The 19,103-nt window shown below is 50.5% G+C and overlaps 1 protein-coding gene across 1 annotated transcript; it reads left to right on the top strand.

Annotated features, from left to right (window-relative positions):
* The first annotated feature begins 782 nt into the window (after nucleotides 1-782).
* LOC129694386 (zinc finger protein 664-like) lies at nucleotides 783-18,518 on the top strand. Its single transcript, XM_055631085.1, has 2 exons — nucleotides 783-1,306; nucleotides 16,686-18,518. Exon 2 carries the CDS (start codon nucleotides 16,835-16,837, stop codon nucleotides 18,062-18,064), a length of 1,230 nt encoding a protein of 409 aa, XP_055487060.1. The 5' UTR covers nucleotides 783-1,306; nucleotides 16,686-16,834; the 3' UTR covers nucleotides 18,065-18,518.
* Nucleotides 18,519-19,103: the final 585 nt, after the last annotated feature.

Here is a 19,103-nt window from a genome sequence, read left to right as displayed (position 1 = left end):
CAGATCCTACAATCTGAGCAGTATTGAAACATAGAAACATAGAAATTAGGTGCAGGAGTAGGCCATTCGGCCCTTCGAGCCTGCATCGCCATTCAATATGATCATGGCTGATCATCCAACTCAGTATCCCGTACCTGCCTTCTCTCCATACCCTCTGATTCCCTTAGCCACAAGGGCCACATCTAACTCCCTCTTAAATATAGCCAATTAACTGGCCTCGACTACCCTCTGCGGCAGAGAGTTCCAGAGATTCACCACTCTCTGTGTGAAAAAAGCTCTTCTCATCTCGGTTTTAAAGGATTTCCCCCTTATCCTTAAGCTGTGACCCCTTGTCCTGGACTTCCCCAACATCGGGAGCAACCTTCCTGCATCTAGCCTGTCCAACCCCTTAAGAATTTTGTAAGTTTCTATAAGACTATAAGAAGGCTTTCAGCATCTGATAATCTGAACAAGACCCTGGGGTTAAGTATACCACAGCCTGTGTGGGGTTTTATTGTCTGTTGAGTATAGCATGGGACAGAAAAGTCCAAGAGTCCAAACTGAGGAAGAAAAATAAAACCAGTTTAAAGAGAGTGTCTGTTCTTTTCAATTCTAAGATCCTGCTCTTCTTCCTGAGCTGCTTCCTACAGCCACTCTCTATCTGGTTTTTTCCTGTGCCAAAAATTCTAAGTCAGTGTTTGTGGCCAAAGAGAGGATTAATTTCCGTCTGCGATGCTGCCAACTGCATCCAGTTCACTGGGGATCTGCCCCTTCTACATGGGAGCCAGCTTCTCCCTGTTTAAGGCAAGGTCCTGATTGATGAGTGAAGCTGGTGGAGTGGGTAAACAACGTGTTGTTATCTCACAGCCTGCAGCCGGCAGTTATTCTTCTCTGAGACCCCACTGGTTTCCTGACTGTTCACGTGTCTCCATCCTGTGATTCTGAGTTTGAGAATTAGTGCGCGCCTCGCAAGCTGTTTCCCCCCCCCCTCACAGATTGGCTTCATATCCTGATCTGAGCAGTCGTTGCAAGCAAGAGACAGAGAGCAGGCACAATCGGAGCTGGAAACCTCTCCAGCCCCCCTTTCTTCTTGTGTGAGTTGTATCTGTAGTTAGCGTCTACATGTTATACAGAGAGCAGCAGGAGTGTCCTGTTGATCTGAAGCAAGTTTGGTTTCATTGCCGTTGGATGTGATTTTCACGAGGCTGCCAGTGAATTTCGCTGTGAGTTTCTGCAGCCTGATCTGTGAGTTTGGATCTTGTCGACAGTTCCTTTGGTCCCTACTGATGCCCAGGGGAGGCCCCCCCTCTGTGGCCAAGGACACACGGTAAGCAACAACTCCGGGTTAGTTCTCGTGCTAAAACAAATTTTCTGTGATTCTATAAGCATTCCCTAAAGAGGGCACTTTCCACCGACTGCGACCTATTCACTTTGTCACCATGTTGTTCTTGAATACTGGGAGATCTTCGTGTAAGAATAAGTCAGATCTTTCTCCTTTTCTAGATGTTTTTTTTCTGCAGGTTCCATTCTTTTCCCCACAAGGTGCATGTTCAGCATTCTTGCAGCTCGTCAGAGTGAAATCTGAAGCCCTGTCCCCAATACATCAAGATACATCTGTTGCAGGCAAATGCTACTGACAGCCTCAACTCTAGTACATTATCTTGGTGCTGTCTGCAAACTTGCCCATCAGCTCGCTGCCCAGTTAACCTCAAACTAATTCCAGCTTCTAACCTGGAGGTGGTTTTCAACTTCCTGACCTCAAGATCTATGTGTGGCTATACGTTCCTCGGATATGAACTAAAGGCTTGAAGCTGCTTCATTTGTTTAAGTGTGCATTAAAGATCCAGGGGACTATTTATAGAAGGTGAAGGGTGATCTCCCAGTTTCCTTTTGTTTAAGAAAGAACTGCAGATGCTGGAAAAATCGAAGGTGAACAAAAATGCTGGAGAAACTCAGCGGGTGAGGCAGCATTTATGGAGCGAAGGAATATGTGATGTTTCGGTCGAGACCCTTCAGACTGAAACGTCGCCTCTATTCCTTTGCTCCATAGATGCTGCCTCACCCGCTGAGTTTCTCCAGCATTTTCGTCTACCTCCCAGTGTCCTGTATAACCTTGCATTTACATTGATAAATTACCCACTTATTTTCCTGATTTTGGGTTAAAGCTGTACATTAAATGCCTGCTGTATTTTATACAGACAACCGGCCTCCACCGCCCTCTGAGGCAGAGAATTCCACAAACGCACAACTCCCTTAGTGAAAAAATGTTTCCTCATCTCCGTTCTAAATGGCTTACCCCTTATTCTTAAACTGTGTGGCCTCTGGTTCTGGACTCCCCCAACATCGGGAACATGTTTCCTGCCTCTAGCGTGTCTGAACCCTTAATAATCTTATATGTTTCAATAAGATAACCTCTCATCCTTCTAAACTCCAGAGTGTACAAGCCCAGCCCAGGCAAATGTGCCTGGCATTTCAGCTACAGAAGGAAGGATTCCTAATTTGTGTTTTATGCCCAGAAAATATCCTGTTGCTATCTGTGGGGGTAGAAATAGGTGGGCCCGGTACATAACATTCTTTGTGAAATGGACAAAGATGATGAAATTAACTGTAGCTTTATCTTGCTGTGTTGGTGAACCCCCCCTCCCTTGTATTTAAATGCCCAGGAAATCCTCCAAACCGCCTTCACCAAATGATGTCATCAGCATTTAAAGTAAATTTTCGCTAGAATGTTGCCTGGGTTTCAACAACTAAGTTACAGAGATAGGTTGAATAAGTTAGGTCTTTATTCTCTGGAGCGCAGAAGGTTAAGGGGGGACTTGATAGAGGTCTTTAAAATGATGAGAGGGATAGACAGAGTTGATGTGGACAAGCTTTTCCCACTGAGAATGGGGAAGATTCAAACAAGAGGACATGACTTCAGAATTAAGGGACAGAAGTTTAGGGGTAACATGAGGGGGAACTTCTTTACGCAGAGAGTGGTAGCGGTGTGGAATGAGCTTCCAGTGGAAGTGGTGGAGGCAGGTTTGTTGGTATCATTTAAAAATAAATTGGATAGGCATATGGATGAGAAGGGAATGGAGGGTTATGGTATGAGCGCAGGCAGGTGGGACTAAGGGGAAAAAAAGTTGTTCGGCACGGACTTGTAGGGCCGAGATGGCCTGTTTCCATGCTGTAATTGTTATATGGTTAAATAGTCAAAATAACAAAGGCCAGCAAAAGAAAGGAAATGGAACAAATTGTTGGATTCTCTTTGAGATTTGTGACACTATTGGTTTGAGGTGAGTCTGGGTCTGGGGGGGGGGGGTAATGCTCTCAGTGTGCCCTTCACATGCATTTAAATCACAGCTTTCCTGACAGGCAGAGAGAGAGTGAGATAGACAGATATAGAGATAGACAGAGAGAAATAGAGAGCAAGACAGAGAGAGAGACAGACAGACAGAGACAGAGAGATAGAGACACAGAGAGAGAGACATAGAGATAGAAAGAGAGAGTCAGAGAGAGAGAGAGAGATAGATAGAGAGAGAGACAGAGAGAGAGAGACATAGAGATAGAGAGAATCAGAGAGAGATACATAAAGATAGATAGAGAGAGTCAGAGAGAGAGACATACAGAGAGAGAGACAGAGAGAACGACAGAGAACGTCAGAGAGACGGAGAGAGAGGGAAAGAGACAGAGAGAGAGAGACAGAGTGAGACAGATAGAGAGGCAGAGAGGGAGGCAGAGAGAGTCAAAGAGAGAGACAGAGAGCGAGATAGAGATACAGAGAGACTGAGAGACAGACAGAGAGAGAGAGAGAGAGAGAGAGAGTGACAGAGAATGACCAAGAGAGAGACAGAGAGAGAAAGTGACAGCTAGAGACAGAGATAGAGAGAGACAGACAGAGAGACAGACAGAGAGAGGCAGAGAGAGAGAGACAGTTAGACAACAGGTGCAGGAGGAGGCCATTCGGCCCTTCGAGCCAGCACCGCCATTCAAAGTGATCATGGCTGATCATTACAAATCAGTACCCCGTTCCTGCCTTCTCCCCATATCCCCTGACTCCGCTATCTTTAGGCGCCCTATCTAGCTCGCTCTTGAAAGCATCCAGAGATCCTGCCTCCACCGCCCTCTGAGCAGATAATTCCACAGACTCACCACTCTCTGAGAGAAAAAGTGTTTCCTCGTCTCCGTTGTAAATGGCCGACCCATTATTCTTAAACTGTGGCCCCTGGTTCTGGACTCCCCCAACATCGGGAACATGTTTCCTGCCTCTAGCGTGCCCAAACCCTTAACAATCTTATATGTTTCAATGAGATATCCTCTCATCCTTCTAAACTCCAGAGTGTACAAGCCCAGCTGCTCCATTCTCTCAGCATATGACAGTCCCGCCATCCCAGGGATTAACCTTGTAAACCTACACTGCACTCCCTCAATAGCAAGAATGTCCTTCCTCAAATTAGGGGACCAAAACTGCACACAATACTCCAGGTGTGGTCTCACTAGGGCCCTGTACAACTGCAGAACGACCTCTTTGCTCCTATACTCAACTCCTCTTGGTGTAAAGGCCAACATGCCATTCGCTTTCTTCACTGCCTGCTGTACCTGCACTTTCATAGACTTTCCCAGATCTTTTCTTTTAGTTTTATTCTATCCCTAACTTCTTTATTTTTAATGTTCAAAAAGTTGAATAAAACAAACACTTAAGAAATGGGTCTGAAGAAGGGTTTCGGCCCAAAACGTTACCTATTTCCTTCACTCCACAGATGCTGCTGCACCCGCTGAGTTTCTCCAGCATTTTTGTGTACCTTCGATTTTCCAGCATCTGCAGTTCCTTCTTGAACACTTAAGAAATTAGTTAATTTATGTTTTCTGCTCATGTGGCAAAATAAATTCTATATAAAATGATAGACAAGGGAGAATAAGATGAAAATTACCCCAAAATATAAAAAAATCTAGTCAAGGGTGAATGACACTGAAATAGTCTGAAGAAGGATCTCGACCCGAAACGTCACCGATTCCTTCACTCCACAGATGCTGCCTCACCCGCTGAGTTTCTCCAGCATTTTTGTCTGCCTTTAGTTTTAAGAAGCACTGCTCTAGTTCTTTGTGTCTATCTTCTCCGCAGATGCTGCCTGACCCCCCCCCCCCCACCCCCCTCCTCCTATCGAAGCGGAGCTGGTTCTCCTTGTGGGGGGAGGGGTGTGGGGGGTGTGTGGTGGGGGGGGAGGGGTGAGGGGAGTGAGGGTGAGGGTTTTTGCTGGTGGGGGGAGGGGAGTGGGGGGTGAGGGGGTGTGTGGTGGGGGAGGGGGTGAGGGGAGTGGGGGTGAGGGGGTATGGTGTGGGATGGGGGGCGGGGAGTGGGGGGTGAGGGGGGTGTGTGGTGGGGGGAGGGGAGTGGGGCGGTGAGGGGGGGTGTGTGATGGGGGAGTGGGGGAGGGGAGTGGGGGTGAGGGCGGGTGTGGGTGGGGGAAGGGGTTGTGGGGGTGGGGTCGGGGTGGGGGGGTGGGGTGAGGGGAGGGTGAGGGGTGAGGGTTGAGGGTTGGTGGGTGGGGGGAGGGGGGTGGGGGGTGGGGGTGTGTGGTGGGGGAAGGGGTGAGGGGAGTGGGGTTGAGGGGGTGTGTGGGGGGGTGGTGGAGGGGGAGGGGGTGAGGGGGTGTGGGAGGGTGAGGGTGGGGGGAGTGTGGAGGGGGAGGGGGTGTGTGGTGGGGGAGGGGTGAGTGTGGGGGGTGGGGGGAGGTGTGAGGGGGAGGGGAGGGTGGGGTTGGAGGGGGTGTGTGGTGGGGGGAGGGGAGTGGGGGTGAGGGGGTGTGTGGTGATGGGGGGAGGGGGAGGGGGTGGGTGGGTGAGGGGTGTGTGGGGGGGGAGGGTGTGGTGGGGGGAGGGGGGGGGGTGAGGGCGTGTGTGGTGGGGGGAGGGGAGTGGGGGGGGGGTGGTGGTGGGTGGTGGGGGGAGGGGGGAGTGTGGGTGGGGGAGGGGAGTGGGGTGAGGGGGGTTGGGGTGGGGAGGGGGGGGGAGGGGGGGTGTGGTGGGGGGGAGGGGTGAGGGGAGTGGGGGTGAGGGCGTGGGTGTGGTGGGGGGAGGGGAGTGGGGGGAGGGGGTGTGTGTGTGGGGCGAGGGGGGAGGGGGTGAGGGGGTGTGTGGTGGGGGGGAGGGGAGATGGGGGGGAGAGGGGTGTGTGGTGGGGGGGAGGTGGTGAGGGGCAGTGGGGGTGGGGTGGGGGGTGTGTGGGGGGGGGAGGGGTGAGGGGAGTGGGGGTGAGGGGGTGTGTGGTGGGGGGAGGGGTGTGAGGGGAGTGGGGGGTGAGGGGGGTGGGTGGGGGGTGGTGGGGGGTGGGGGGTGGGGGGGGGGGTGTGTGGTGGGGGGAGGGGTGAGGGGAGTGGGGGGAGAGGGGGTGTGTGGTGGGGGGAGGGGTGAGGGGAGTGGGGGGTGGGAGGGGGTGTGGTGTGGGGGGAGGGGTGAGGGGAGTGGGGGTGAGGGGGTGTGTGGTGGGGGGAGGGGGAGGTGTGGGGGGAGGGGATGTGTGTGGGGGTGATGTTGTGGTGGGGGAGGTGGGGGTGAGGGGGTGTGTGGTGGGGGGGGGGAGGGGAGTGGGGATGAGGGGGTGTGTGGGGGGGGGAGGGGAAGTGGGGGTGAGGGGGGTGTGTGGTGGGGGGGAGGGGTGTGTGAGGGTGGAGGGGCCGCACTAATATGGGGGAGCTGAGCATCGGGACCCCCAAAACCACGTGAGCCGCCCCGCGCCGTGACTTCATCTCTACGCATCACGCCGTGATGTCACCGGCCCCTGCCATTGCGCAGTTACGTGGAGGGCAGCATGCATCATGGGAAGAAGGTCACAGAGTGCTGGAGTCACTCAGCAGGTCGGGCAGGGTCTGTGGAGAACACAGATAGGGGACTTTTTTGGGTCATGACCTTTCTGCAGACCTGAAACATCACCTATTCACGTTGACCAGAGATGCTAGGGTGTTGACATGGATAGAAAATTGGTTGGCAGACAGGAAGCAAAGAGTAGGAGTGAACGGGTCATTTTCAGAATGGCAGGCAGTGGCGAGTGGAGTGCCACAAGGCTCGGTGTTGGGGCCGCAACTGTTTACCATCTATATTAATGATTTGGAAGAGAAATTAGGAGCAACACTAGCAAGTTTGCGGATGACACAAAGCTGGGTGGCAGTGTGAACTGTGAAGAGGATGTTATACGGTTGCAGGGTGACCTGGACAGGTTGAGTGAGTGGGCAGATGCGTGGCAGATGCAGTATAACATAGAAACATAGAAAATAGGTGCAGGAGTAGGCCATTTGGACCTTCGAGCCTGCACCGCCATTCAATATGATCATGGCAGATCATCCAACTCAATATCCCGTACCTGCCTTCTCTCCATACCCCCTGATCCCTTTAGCCACAAGGGCCACATCTAACTCCCTCTTAAATATAGCCAATGAACTGGCCTCAACTACCTTCTGTGGCAGAGAGTTCCAGAGATCCACCACTCTCTGTGTGAAAAATGTTTTTCTCATCTCGGTCCTAAAGGATTTCCCCTTTATCCTTAAACTGTGACCCCTTGTCCTGGACTTCCCCAACATCGGGAAAAATCTTCCTGCATCTAGCCTGTCCAACCCCTGAAGAATTTTGTAAGTTTCTATAAGATCTCCCCTCAATCTTCCAAATTCTAGCGAGTACAAGCTGAGTCTATCCAGTCTTTCTTCATATGAAAGTTCTGACATCCCAGGAATCAGTCTGGTGAACCTTCTCTGTACTCCCTCTATGGCAAGAATGTCCTTCCTCAGATTAGGAGACCAAAACTGTACGCAATACTCCAGGTGTGGTCTCACCAAGACCCTGTACAACTGCAGTAGAACCTCCCTGCTCCTATACTCAAATCCTTTTGCTATGAATGCTAACATAACATTCACTTTCTTCACTGCCTGCTGCACCTGCATGCCTACTTTCAATGACTGGTGTACCATGACACCCAGGTCTCGTTGCATCTCCCCCTTTCCTAATCGGCCACCATTTAGATAATAGTCTACTTTCCTGTTTTTGCCACCAAAGTGGATAACCTCACATTTATCCACATTATACTGCATCTGCCATGCATTTGCCCACTCAACCGGCCTATCCAAGTCACCTTGCAGCCTCCTAGCATCCTCCTCACAGCTAACACTGCCCCCCAGCTTCGTGTCACCCACAAACTTGGAGATGTTGCATTCAATTCCCTCGTCCAAATAATTAATATATATTGTAAATAGCTGGGGTCCCAGAACTGAGCCTTGCGGTACCTCACTAGTCACTGCCTGCCAACAGCAGCAACAGATTAGCAAGAGATACCACTGATTGGCTCTAGCCCAAGTGGGAGGAGAGGGGTGAAAACAGTTGAAAACTGAGGAATTGGCTGTGTAAATTGGTAAATCAGGCAATTTATCAGTCAATTTAAGCAGGACAGCTCTTTGCGAGCGGCAGTGAGTGAAGTGCCCTGTGAGAAAAGTGTGAGTCTTTGGCTCGAGAGTCTTTGGCGAGGAGGCTGAGGAGAGGAGACCACGCAATACGCTTGAGAGGGAGACGAAAGAAGGAGATGTCAGGCAAGCTGATTCAGTGCGATGCTTGCAGTATGTGGGAGGTCAAGGACACCGCTGGTGCCTCTGGCTGCTACAAATGTGAAAAATGCATCCAGGTAGAGCTCCTGAAGGGCCGTGTTGGGGAACTGGAGAAGCAAGTGGATGACCTCCGGTTCGTACGAGAAACGGAGTCGTTCCTCGACAAGTCCTACAGTACGATTGTTACACCTAAGGTACTGGAAGAGAGAAGGTGGGAGACAGTGAGAAAGGGAGGGAAGCATGGAATGCCAACGTCCCCGGGTGATGTACCTCTTGTAAACAGGTTCATCCGCTTAGAAGCTGTTGGGACACAAGACGTGGGCGGCGGACTGGCCTGTGATGCGAATAGGGCTGTTGAGCCAAAACCAAAAAGGCCTAAGGCAGGCAAGGCCATTGTAGTGGGAGACTCCATCGTGAGAGGTACGGACAGGGGTTTCTGCGGCAACAGACGGGATGCGAGGATGGTGTGCTGCCTTCCCGGTGCCAGGATCCAGGATGTCACGGACAGAGTGCAGAAAATCCTCAAGGGCGAAGGTGAACATCCGGAAGTGGTAGTGCATGTCGGCACAAACGATGTCGGAAAGAAGGGGATGAATATTCTGCAGCGTGACTTTAGAGAGCTCGGAAAAATGTTGAAAAGCAGGACCTCCAGGGTTGTTATCTCCGGTTTGCTTCCAGTTCCCCGTGCTGGCGAGAGCAGGAACAGGGAGATACGGGACCTGAACGTGTGGCTGAGGATCTGGTGCACGGGGCAGGGATTTAGATTCTTAGATCACTGGGATCTGTTTTGGGGTAAGGGGGAACTGTACAAAAGGGACGGATTGCATCTTAACAGGTGTGGGACCAGCATTCTGGCAGGCAGGTTTGCCACTGCTACACGGGTGGCTTTAAACTGAATAAGGGGGGTGGGGTGTTGAATGGGACAGTGGAGGATGGAGTTAAAGGGAAAGGGTTTCTTAAATGTGTGAGCGTAGAGACCGAAGGGTGTAAAATGAGGGTAGAAGAAATAGGTAGCAAGGTGAAAAGTAAAAGTGGCAGGCAGACAAAACCAGGGCAAAAATCAAAAAGGGCCACTTTTCAACATAATTGTGTAAGGGGTAAGAGTGTTGTAAAAACAAGCCTGAAGGCTTTGTGTCTCAATGCAAGGAGCATTCGTAATAAGGTGGATGAGTTGAATGTGCAGATAGCTATTAATGACTATGATATAGTTGGGATCACGGAGACATGGCTCCAGGGTGACCAAGGCTGGGAGCTGAACATCCAGGGATATTCAATATTCAGGAGGGATAGACAGAAAGGAAAAGGAGGTGGGGTAGTGTTGCTGATTAGAGAGGAGATTAATGCAATGGAAAGGAAGGACATTAGTTTGGAGGATGTGGAATCGGTATGGGTAGAGCTGCAAAACACTAAGGGGCAGAAAACGCTGGTGGGTGTTGTGTACAGGCCACCTAACAGTAGTAGTGAAGTTGGAGATGGTATCAAACAGGAAATTAGAAATGCGTGCGACAAAGGCAAAACGGTTATAATGGGTGACTTCAATCTACATATAGATTGGGTGAATCAAATTGGCAGGGGTGCTGAGGAAGAGGATTTCTTGGAATGTATGCGGGATAGTTATCTAAATCAACATGTAGAGGAACCAACGAGAGAGCAGGCTATTTTAGACTGGGTATTGAGTAATGAGGAAGGGTTAGTTAGCAATCTTGTTGTACGTGCCCCCTTGGGCAAGAGTGACCATAATATGGTTGAGTTCTTCATTAGGATGGAGAGTGACATTGTTAATTCAGAAACAATGGTTCTGAACTTAAAGAAAGGTAACTTTGAGGGTATGAGACGTGAATTGGCCAAGATTGACTGGCAATTAATTCTAAAAGGGTTGACGGGGGATATGCAATGGAAGACATTTAAAGACTGCATGGATGAACTACAAAAATTGTTCATCCCAGTTTGGCAAAAGAATAAATCAGGGAAGGTAGTACATCCATGGATAACAAGGGAAATCAGGGATAGTATCAAAGCGAAGGATGATGCGTACAAATTAGCCAGAAAAAGCAGCATACCGGAGGACTGGGAGAAATTCAAAGACCAGCAGAGGAGGACAAAGGGCTTAATTAGGAAAGGAAAAATAGATTATGAAAGAAAACTGGCAGGGAACATAAAAAAACTGACTGCAAAAGTTTTTATAGATATGTGAAAAGAAAGAGATTAGTTAAAACAAATGTAGGTCCCTTGCAGTCAGAAACAGGTGAGTTGATCATGGGGAACAAGGATATGGCGGACCAATTGAATAACTACTTTGGTTCCGTCTTCACTAAGGAAGACATAAATAATTTGCCGGAAATAGCAGGGGACCGCGGGTCAAAGGAGTTGGAGGAATTGAGTGAAATCCAGGTTAGCCGGGAAGTGGTGTGGGGTAAATTGAATGGATTAAAGGCCGATAAATCCCCAGGGCCAGATAGGCTGCATCCCAGAGTACTTAAGGAAGTAGCTCCAGAAATAGTGGATGCATTAGTAATAATCTTTCAAAACTCTTTAGATTCTGGAGTAGTTCCTGAAGATTGGCGGGTAGCAAACGTAACCCCACTTTTTAAGAAGGGAGGGAGAGAGAAAATGGGGAATTACAGACCAGTTAGTCTAACATCGGTAGTGGGGAAACTGCTAGAGTCAGTTATTAAAGATGGGATAGCAGCACATTTGGAAAGTGGTGAAATCATTGGACAAAGTCAGCATGGATTTACGAAAGGTAAATCATGTCTGACGAATCTTATAGAATTTTTCGAGGATGTAACTAGTAGCGTGGATAGGGGAGAACCAGGGGATGTGGTGTATCTGGACTTCCAGAAGGCTTTCGACAAGGTCCCACATAAGAAATTAGTATACAAACTTAAAGCACAAGGCATTGGGGGTTCAGTATTGATGTGGATAGAGAACTGGCTGGCAAACAGGAAGCAAAGAGTAGGAGTAAACGGGTCCTTTTCACAATGGCAGGCAGTGACTAGTGGGGTACCCCAAGGCTCAGTACTGGGACCCCAGCTATTTACAATATATATTAATGATCTGGATGAGGGAATTGAAGGCAATATCTCCAAGTTTGCGGATGACACTAAGCTGGGGGGGCAGTGTTAGCTGTGAGGAGGATGCTAGGAGACTGCAGGGTGACTTGGATAGGCTGGGTGAGTGGGCAAATGTTTGGCAGATGCAGTATAATGTGGATAAATGTGAGGTTATCCATTTTGGTGGCAAAAAAAACAGGAAAGCAGACTATTATCTAAATGGTGGCCGATTGGGAAAGGGGGAGATGCAGCGAGACCTGGGTGTCATGGTACACCAGTCATTGAAGGTAGGCATGCAGGTGCAGCAGGCAGTAAAGAAAGCGAATGGTATGTTAGCTTTCATTGCAAAAGGATTTGAGTATAGGAGCAGAGAGGTTCTACTGCAGTTGTACAGGGTCTTGGTGAGACCACACCTGGAGTATTGCGTACAGTTTTGGTCTCCAAATCTGAGGAAGGACATTATTGCCATAGAGGGAGTGCAGAGACGGTTCACCAGACTGATTCCTGGGATGTCAGGACTGTCTTATGAAGAAAGACTGGATAGACTTGGTTTATACTCTAGAATTTAGAGAGATTGAATTGAGCCACTTTCAATGTGGCTATTTTTCTTTAAGAAGGATCTCTATAGCAGTTTGGTGCACCTACCGAAGAGCCGAACTGGTCTGGCAATTCCCGTTTTTCTCTCTACTCCCTCTATAAAAAAGTGGGGTAAAGAAAGCTACCCGCTCAGAGTCAGGAACTAGCCAGAATCAAAGAGTTTTGAAAAATTATCCTTATGCATCCACATTTCTGGGGGAGGAGTACAAGTACGCGGGGGATTGCAGCAGTTTGGCCTGGGGATTGGATTTAATCAGTTCACGGATGCACTTTATTCCCTGGATTATTATTGATGCCAAACTGGGAGGATCTACCTTGTAGTTATGCCCGCTTTTAAATGCCTGCGTGGCGCATATCCACCACCCATTCTCGAAACTCAATTGCTTCTTGGCCAATTCACGTCTCCATACCGTCGTAAGTTAGAGTTCGAAACTATAGTCAGCTGCCAGCTGTTTAACAATGTCACTCCATCAGAATGAAAGAACTCAACCCAATTGTGGGACTCTTGCCCAAGGAAGCCAGCTTCAAGACTGCTAACTAACCCTTCCTCATTACTCAATACACAGTGAGGAATAGCATGATGTACTCGTTGGTTTCCTCCACATGTTGATTTAGAAAAACTATATACATTCCAAGTAAACATCTTCCCATAGCACCCCTGCCAAATTGAGGTCAACCAATCTATCAATAGATTGAAGTCAAAGGAATTACCCCAACTGTTTGTTGCACGCATTTCTAATTTCCCTGTTTGCTTGCATCCCCAACTCCACTCACTAAAGACGTTCGGTGACTTACACAAACTCCCATAGGTTTTCTGAAAATAAGTGTTTCGAGTAGGCATTACGGCCCGTCGAGCCTTCATCCCCCATTCAATATCCTTCCTTTCCATTCATTAATCTCTGATCTCCAATCAGTAACCTGCGACCCCACCTCTTTGCTTTCTGTCTATCCCTCCTGAAATTATGATCCCTTTATATGCAAGGGCCAGTCTAACTCAACCTTAGCCATGTCTCCGGGATCCCAAATATATCTGGCATCACTATAGCTTCTGCACATTCAACTCCCACATTATTACGACTGCTCCTGTGTGAACATCTGTTCTTTCAGGCTTGTTTAACAACGTGCTCTGCCCTTTACCAATTATGTTGCGCAACAGTTGCCCTTTGGCTTTTCTGCCCTCGGTTTTGGTTTGGCCTGCACTTTTACCTTCCACCGTGCTACCTATTGATTCTACCCTCATTTCTACACACCTCTGTCTCTACGAGCTCAACATTCTAAGACCTAGCCACCTCTATCTTGTTTATATTTTTTTCCGCCATCCTACTGTTCATTCTGGTGAACCTTATCTGTACTCCTCATCACACACTTTACAGCTGTCTCTACATGGTACTCTTCTGGAACGTTCTAATTTCGGAATTCTCCGCAAATGGCCGTTACAAAATGAATGCCCTGATATTTAACAGGTCACCCTTGCCAAAAGAGGTCCCAATGATCCAGAAACTTTGATAATGTCACTGCAAAGCACTAGTCCTTCAGCCACTGCAACTATCCTCCACCGAGCTCCATTCCTACTTTCACTGTAGCGTGGGCACATGGTATCATAGAATTGTTACCTTTGCGGTCCTTCTCCTAAACTCTTTCAAAGAGTAGGGACTGAACTAAATTCTCCTTTCAGGAAATGGCATGCAGTTGCTACATACTGTAGTGGGTACCTACGAGGTACCACGACTCACGTACTTATCCCTCCCATAGGTATTAACAGATTGGAAGACGTCAGACACATCCCAGACCCTGTTGAGGCAAAAACTACCATGGCCGGGTCTCCTGACGCTGGCACAGAATTAACTTGTGAGAATTTTCCTTCCCTTATGTGCAACAAGGTTACGGGAGGCCCGGACCGCTGTGCTACCCCCCAGGTAGGTGGGCCCACCCAACAGCGAGGGAGATGTCAGTATATATAGATACCTGTGAGGTAATCCACTTTGGTGGCAAAAAACAAGGGGGCAGATATTATTATCTCAAAGGGGTTAGGTTAGGTAAGGGGGAGGGGTGCAGCGAGACCTGGGTGTCCTTGTACATCGGTACTGAAATTGGTTGGCTTAAAGTACAGCAGGCTAGTGAAGAAAGCTAATGAAATGTGGCTTTCACAACAAGAGGATTTCAGTATTGGAGTAAAGAGGTTCTTCTGCAGTTGTACAGGGCTCTGGGGAGACAACATCTGGAGTATGGTGTACAGTTTGGTCTCCTAATTTGAGGAAGGACAATCCTTGTGATTGAGGCAGTGCAGCGTAGGTTCACGAGATTGATCCCTGGGATGGCGGGACTGTCATATGAGGAAAGATTGAAAAGACTAGGCTTGTATTCACTGGAGTTAGAAGGAGGATGAGGGGAAGATCTTATATAGAAACATATAAAATTATATAAAAGGACGGACAAGCTAGGTGGCAGGAAAAAAATGTCCCAATGTTGGGCGAGTCCAGAACCAGGGGCCACAGTCTTAGAATAAACAGGGGAGGTCATTTAAGACTGAGGTGAAAAGAAAAAAACGTTTTCACCCAGAGTGTCGTGAATTTGTGGAATTCCCTGCCACAGAGGGCAGTGGAGGCGAAGTCACTGGATGGATTTAAGAGAGAGTTAGATAGAGCTCTAGGGGCTAGTGGAGTCAAGGGATATGGGGAGAAGGCAGGCACGGGTTATTGATAGGGGACGGTCAGCCATGATCACAATGAATGGCGGTGCTGGCTCGAAGGGCCGAATGGCCTGCACCTATTTTCTATGTTTCTATGCTGCCTGACCTACTCTGTTACTCCAGTACTTTGTGTCTTTTTGTGTATGAACCAGCATATGCAGTTCCTTGTGTCTGCCAAAGATCAAGTCAAGTCAAGTCAAGTTTATTTGTCACATACACATACGAGATGTGCAGTGAAATGAAAGATAGGTATGAAGTGCTGGGGGAGAAATATGGGCAAGTTTCATGTTTCGGAATACTTGTCAACTTGTCGATGTTCCCCATGTTGGGGGAGTCCAGAACCATGGGGCGCAGTTTAAGAATAAGGGGTCGGCCACTTAGGACTGAGATGAGGAAAAAGATTTCACCCAGAGAGTTGTGAATCTGTGAAATTCTCTGCCACAGAAGGCAGTGGAGACCATTTCACTGGGTGTTTTCAAGAGAGAGGTAGATTTAGCATTCAGGGCTAACGGAATCTAGAGATATGGGGAGAAAGCAGGAACGGGGTACTTTGTGTCCTTATGCTATATAGTGGCTCGTCACTGCTGTACACATCGTTGTGCTATTGGAGTGTTAAGGGCAAGGTCTGCAGTGGTACATGGGTTATCCAGCAATGGGCATTGCAGTAGGTGTTGCATTGTCTGGGTCTGTGTGCCGCAGTCACAGGTTGTTGTGCCCTCGATGTAGCCCCATTTGTACATTGTCACCCTTGTCCGCCCGGAGCACTCATTCTGGATGATCAGTCATGGTCATGTTGAACAGCGGTGCTGGCTCAAAGGGCCGAATGGCCTACTCCTGCACCTATTGTCTATGTTACCTTCACCCATCTAACAATGACCTATTCTACAGTTTCCTTGAACTCCATTCCCTTTGTCCTGTTTTCACTCCTTACACTTCCTTACCTCTGTATCTCCCATCAGACTGAAGTGTCTCTCGAAACCACTGACCCAACCCATACTTACCCCACCACTCACCCCCCCCTCACTCACCCCTTCATCCCCTCTTCCCGCCCTCCTCCTCTGACACTTCCTTGCAAAAAGATTTGAGTATAGGAGCAGGGAGGTTCTACTGCAGTTGTACAGGGTCTTGGTGAGACCACACCTGGAGTATTGCGTACAGTTTTGGTCTCCAAATCTGAGGAAGGACATTCTTGCCATAGAGGGAGTGCAGAGACGGTTCACCAGACAGATTCCTGGGATGTCAGGACTGTCTTATGAAGAAAGACTGGATAGACTTGGTTTATACTCTCTAGAATTTAGGAGATTGAGAGGGGATCTTATAGAAACTTACAAAATTCTTAAGGGGTTGGACAGGCTAGATGCAGGAAGATTGTTCCCGATGTTAGGGAAGTCCAGGACAAGGGGTCACAGCTTAAGGATAAGGGGGAAATCCTTTAAAACCGAGATGAGAAGAACTTTTTTCACACAGAGAGTGGTGAATCTCTGGAATTCTCTGCCGCAGAGGGTAGTTGAGGCCAGTTCATTGGCTATATTTAAGGGGGAGTTAGATGTGGCCCTTGTGGCTAAGGGGATCAGGGGGTATGGAGAGAAGGCAGGTACGGGATACTGAGTTGGATGATCAGCCATGATCATATTGAATGGCGATGCAGGCTCGAAGGGCTGAATGGCCTACTCCTGCACCTAATTTCTATGTTTCTATGACACCTTCTCCCCCCCGCGCCCCCCCAAGCACTAGTAATGTTCACACGTTAGTAATGTCCCGTTTGCCAGCTTGTTGACCCTCTGTGTTCCCCTCCTGCAGAGTTTAGGAGCCGTTTCCGTGGACGGAGAGACGGGGACGTGAGCGGACATTGGTGAGCGGCCATTGGCCCGGGTGACGGTGAACCCCCTCCCCCATCTGCTCTGTGTGCGGGCTGAGCTAGGAGGGGCTGAGCATCGGCGGAGGACCACATGAAGGGGCACAAGAAGGAGAAGTGTTATGAGTGCGACGTGTGTGGCAAGGCCTGGCAGTGCCCGAGCCAGCTGGAGACCCACCGGCGGGTGCACACGGGAGAACGCCCCTTCGACTGCTCCGACTGCGGCAAGAGCTTCAAGACGGCGCATGATCTGGTGACCCACCGGCGGGTGCACACGGGCGAGAAGCCCTATGACTGCCCCACCTGTGGCAAGAGCTTTGCCCAGTTGTCGGGACTGCAGGTGCACCGGCGGGTGCACAGCAGCGAGCGGCCCTTCATCTGCTCCGACTGTGGCAAAGGCTTCAAGTCGTCACCGGATCTGTTCATGCACAGGCGCCTGCACACCGGAGAGCGGCCCTACACCTGCAGCGACTGCGGCATGGGCTTCACCCGCTCCAACATCCTGCTGGTGCACCAGCGGGTGCATGCCAGCAACCGTCCCTTCCACAGGCCCCTCAGCTGCTCGGACTGCGGCAAGGAATTCAAGAGGGCACACCAGCTGAAGATCCACCGGCGGGTACACACCGGCGAGATGCCCTATGGCTGCGCTGACTGCGGCAAGAGCTTCAAGACGATGTATGAGCTGAAGATCCACCAGCGGGTGCACAGCAGTGAGCGGCCCTTCACCTGCTCCAACTGCGGCAAAGGCTTCAAGTCATCCTCGGAACTGAAGGTGCACTGGCGCTTACACACCGGGGAGCGGCCCTACACCTGCAGCGATTGCGGCAAAGGCTTCAAGTCGTCCACGAACCTGAAGATGCACAGGCGCCTGCACACCGGGGAGCGGCCCTTCACCTGCAGTGACTGTGGCAAGAGCTTCACTCAGTCCCATCACCTGCTGGAGCATCAGCTCACCCACACCGGCCAGCATCCCTTCACCTGCGCCAAGTGCGGCAAGGGCTTTACCTGCTCCTCCAAGCTGCTGTCCCACCAGCAGGTACACGACAACGACCGTCCCGTCCCCAGCCCGGTGTGTGGAGAGCGCTTTGTCATGGCCTCCCCCGCCCTGTCTCACCAGCACGTGCACACCAGTGGCCCGCCCTACGACTGCCCGTACTGTGGTGAGGAGTTTGACAGCTCGCGGGGGTTGCGGCAGCACCGGCGGGCCCACGCCGGCGAGCAGCTGCTCCCACTGTTTCAAGAGCACACGGGGGCTGCGGGAGCACCAGCGGATACACAGACCATGATGGAGAAGGTGAGGACAGACTCTACGATGGCAGTATAAAACTGGACCATCATTGCCTGCGGCAGATTGTTTTCTCAGCTGCCGCAGGAAGTACATCCTCTGTTGGGTTTGACTGTGGAGTCGATGGTGGCCTCCCGTTGATCTATCCAACAATAATCGATTCTACATTTTCCTTGAACTTCATTCCCTTTGTCATGTTTTCACTCCTTACACTTCCTCATCTCTGTACTTCCCAACAGACTGAAGGTGTCGACCCGAAAACGTCATGCATTCCTTCTTTCCACAGACGCTGCCCGACCCGCTGAGTGACTCCAGCACTGTGTGACCTTCTTCCCATGATGCATGCCGCCCCCCACGTGACTCTGCGCAATGGCAATGGGTGGGACCGGCAGCCCCCCTCGGATTGGCGGTGACATCAGGGCACCGGTTGTAGGTGTCGTCTGTGCATGCGGCTGAGTTCACGGCAGATGTGCGGGGAGCTCAATGCGGTTCCCGGATGCTCGGCGCCCCCCCCCCACCAACTCACCCCCCTCTCAACCCCCCCTGCTCACCCCCTTCACTCCCTTCCCTCCTCTCCCACCTCCCCCTCTTCAAACACTCCTGCAGTGTTTAGGAGCCATTGCTGTGGATGGAGAGACGGGGCAGCGAGCGGCCATTGAGGGCGGTCAGGGTGCCGGTGAGCCCCCCCCCCCATCTGCTTGGGGTCCGGGCTTAGCTTAGAGGGGCTGAGCTTCGGTGGAGGACCACATGACGGGGGCACAACAAGGAGAAGCATTATGAGTGTGACGTGTGTGGCAAGGCCTGGCAGTACCCGAGCCAGCTGGAGATCCACCGGCGGGTGCACACGGGAGAACGCCCCTTCGACTGCTCGGAGTGCGGCGAGACCTTCACCGGATACGAGACCCTGCTGCGGCACCACCGCGTGCACACCAGCTCCCTTTCACCTGCGGCAAGAGCTTCACCCGCACCTACAGCCTACTGCAGCACTGGCACACACACACACCGGCGAGCACCCCTTCACCTATGCCCAGTGCGGCAAGGGCCTCACCCGCTCCCCGAAGCTGCAGCAGGTACACAC

Source organism: Leucoraja erinacea, unplaced genomic scaffold (genome assembly GCF_028641065.1).
Source record: "Leucoraja erinacea ecotype New England unplaced genomic scaffold, Leri_hhj_1 Leri_645S, whole genome shotgun sequence".
Classification (NCBI taxonomy): Eukaryota; Metazoa; Chordata; class Chondrichthyes; order Rajiformes; family Rajidae; genus Leucoraja; species Leucoraja erinaceus.
The sequence above is the reverse complement of the archived record's forward strand: the minus strand, read 5'-3'. Positions and strand labels throughout refer to the sequence as shown.

What these genes read in the sequence shown, in the direction of transcription:
- LOC129694386 (XM_055631085.1), top strand. Translation starts at nt 16,835, where the DNA reads ATGAAGGGGCACAAGAAGGAGAAGTGTTATGAGTGCGACGTGTGTGGC.